The sequence below is a fragment of the Nannochloropsis gaditana genome (assembly GCF_000240725.1).
Source record: "Nannochloropsis gaditana CCMP526 unplaced genomic scaffold scaffold742, whole genome shotgun sequence".
In the NCBI taxonomy this organism is placed as follows: domain Eukaryota; class Eustigmatophyceae; order Eustigmatales; family Monodopsidaceae; genus Microchloropsis; species Microchloropsis gaditana.
Genome location: NW_005803211.1, coordinates 11,278 through 14,288, shown reverse-complemented (window position 1 = coordinate 14,288; position 3,011 = coordinate 11,278). Strand labels below are relative to the sequence as shown.

Genomic DNA, 3,011 nt, shown 5'->3' with positions numbered 1-3,011 from the left:
TTCGGCTTGCCTCCACGCCCGCCCCAGCCCACCCGCACATCCAATCTCCCACATGCTTGGCCATTTTCGCCAGCACCACGGACTCGTCCTCCACGATCCGAGCCAGGGGCAAGACCCCGAGGGAGAGGAAGGAAATCGTCGGGTTGAACACGAATGCGCCCACCCACATGTTTCGGAGAGTCTTGAGGAAAACGCCCGGGGCCTGGGACTGAACGAACTGGGAGCTGCTCTCGAAGCCACTCACGCCCAAAATTGCGGAGGTGTAGCCGAAAAAAATCGCCGTCGCAAAGGATCCCGAGCGGATCACTCCACCAAGTTCAACATCCGGGTAGGGTGCCCGGAAATTTTCGCGAAGAGTGGAAGGGTCCGCAACCACGTAGACCATAGAGCAGGCACAAAGCAAAGTCAAGGTGAGGATGTGAATCCAGAAGATGACTTGGGCGACGCCTGCGCTTTCCTTTATCCCGAGGAAAACCAGGACGGCAAATAGGAAGAGCAGACCCAGGATGGCAAGTAAGGGGTTCGGCACCGACACTACCTTCTTCAGGTAATCGACAGCGCTCGTGGCCGAGACTACCCCCGTGGCAATGTAGGACACTAGAGCCAGGGTGGCGGCGGAGGATGCGATGCCTTTGCTGGTGCTGTTCAAAAGCACGTTAAAAGAACCGCCGTTCATGGGAAGGGCGGTGATGGCCTCAGCGTACAGAAACCTGGCGTGAAGAAAGGGATGGTACAGAATTAACCACGAGCTTTCATGAGCCGCTGCCGCCTCGTTTCAATCAATCAAAGACCCTTTCTTGGGCGTTGATACACGAATGCGTCGTCCATACACACATGCCCCCCGGCTTTTTACCTGATTAAATACAAGACGCAGGATACCAAGAGCAAGGCGAGCGGCGCCATCTTGCCTGCGGACATAGTCACAAGGCCAACCACGTAAAAGCAGCTGGCCATGATGTCGTTTCCGCAGATGGCTGTTGCCTCCCATTGATTCAGTTTCGGAGGCTGCTGTTGGTCCATATCAGCCTCGATCTCCGCAAGCTCCTCGTCCGTCACAGTCATTTGTAAATTGTACCGGCCCCATCCAGGAAAAGTCCACGTCTCAATGTTACTTTTATTGGAGAGGCGATCGCGCCATCCTTTGCTTGGCCCAGTGATCGGGTCTGAAAGCTGATGGCGCATAGGTTGGTGGCGCGTAGTGGGGATGGCGTCACTAGGGTTGGATAGACCCCAGGATTCGATGCTGTCCACGCGAGAAAGCAATGGCTCGGCCTCGGTAGCTGGGGACCGGTCTGTCTCTCCTTGTTTTGTAGGCGATGGCATGGTAATGTTTGCCCAGTTACTGCGTGCACGAGAACGGAGCAGGAGTCACCACAGAGGCACCGTGCCCCGATTTGGAGGAGGAGGGGAGGCACCCGCAGGCGAGCTGCTGTGGAATTCATATCGATGAATGAAGCCTTCAGCGCACGACTCAAAAATTTGCAAAAACAAAGCAGCCTCTTTTTCATTGCCATTCAGACACATGTATGACATGCAGGACCCAACACGACCCGGCGTTACTCTCTTGAGGGCGTGGCAAAATGCTTTCATGGCGGCCTCCGGGAGGCTGGGGCAGCGCCTACGGTAGGGCTTCGCCGGCGATCCGTGCCGTTACTGTTCTGGCCTCTCCATGGGCCTGGCCCTGCCTTCAATACCCATGCAATGCGATCTCTTGAGACGTGATGCGCGGTGGCGACGCGCATGGAAGGAATGGAGGGTGTGAATTAGTCTGGCATGGTTGTTTGCCTTGGTTGAAGATGGATTTGCCTCGTCGACGGCGTGAAGAAGAACACATCCGTTTCTTGAATGTGAAGGCTTCAGCCTTGTACAACTTAAAGTGTCTTACAGTTTTCAACGTACAATTAGGACGACATGGAAAAAAGAAGCATGTCAGGAGTTGGAAAGTCTACAAGAGAAATACATAAGGGAGAAACCGCACCATCGACACAAGATCTCCTTCAGGCCAGCGCGTCAGGCTCGTTGCGAACGGCGAGTACTCTTCGTTCGTTTGGCCACAATTACCTGTCCCACGCGATAAACCAGCAACTCAGCTTACTGGCGGTACCAGATGGCCCCGAAATTCACCTGTATCACTACTGCCCCGACCGGCCTCCTCGACCAATGAGATGCGTTCTACGCCCTCCGCCCACCCCACTAGATAGACGAGGTGAGGGCACTTTCCTCGGAGGCAGCGGCAAGGGAATCGATCGAGACCACATGAATGCCCTCCATGTGAGCTGGTGTCCCGATGCAGCCGTGCCCAGCAATCTGCTTGCCGTCACTTGGCCTTCAACCCTGGTAATTTACCACATAGAGCTGGAGGCGCCGTCATCGGCGTCGTTTGCGACCTCAACAGATGGTGAAGAGGGGCCACGTCTAGAAGAAGCATCAATCTCAGACGAAGTGCAGGCAAAGGTGCTTACACAGGTCAAGCTCGGTCGCAAGCCAATGGGCCTGTTGTGGCACCCGACGGCGGCGCGTCCCCTCTTGTGCCTGTACGACATCACGGAAATCACCCTCCTCCAGCTATCGCGAGGTGAGAGGGAGTTTCCCCCTCCCTCTTCCCCCGCCGCGTCCTCGCTGTCTGCACCTGTGGATCAAGGGCCCTTCTACACGTCCTCCTTTACCCCAGCCCTCCCTGGGGCCTTGGAGGCGGCAGCCTGGAGCTTGCACGGGCGGCACTTGGCCGTGTGCATGGAGGGGGTCCTGCGCGTTTACGATTGGCCGACGAGCTCTGTCCTGGACCTTCCCGGCCTGGACGTTTCTGCTTTCACGTACGTAGACACCCCGCTTCGAAAACGCGTCCGGGCAGTGCGTCCTGCGGGGCCGCACAGCTTTGCTGCCACCAGCGACACGGACCTCAGCCTGATCGATCCCCGGGGGGGCGGGGCGCCGGCGCCGTTTTCCCAGAGTCGAAGCCGTCCCAGCACGCCCCGGGGCAGCCCGTTTCCTCCCTCCAGCCCTGGTCCTAC

The 3,011-nt window shown here is 57.4% G+C and overlaps 1 protein-coding gene across 1 annotated transcript; it reads right to left on the bottom strand.

Moving 5' to 3' along the window:
• Positions 1 to 46: 46 nt before the first annotated feature.
• NGA_0428400 (amino acid-polyamine-organocation family) lies at positions 47 to 1,440 on the bottom strand (the record flags this gene model as incomplete). The annotated part of the gene is made up of 2 exons (XM_005853784.1): positions 854 to 1,440; positions 47 to 710 (listed from the first exon to the last, which is right to left on the bottom strand). Coding segments are annotated over exons 1-2 (1,134 nt in total), but the record flags the coding sequence as incomplete, so codon positions are not given.
• Between the last annotated feature and the right edge of the window lie 1,571 nt (positions 1,441 to 3,011).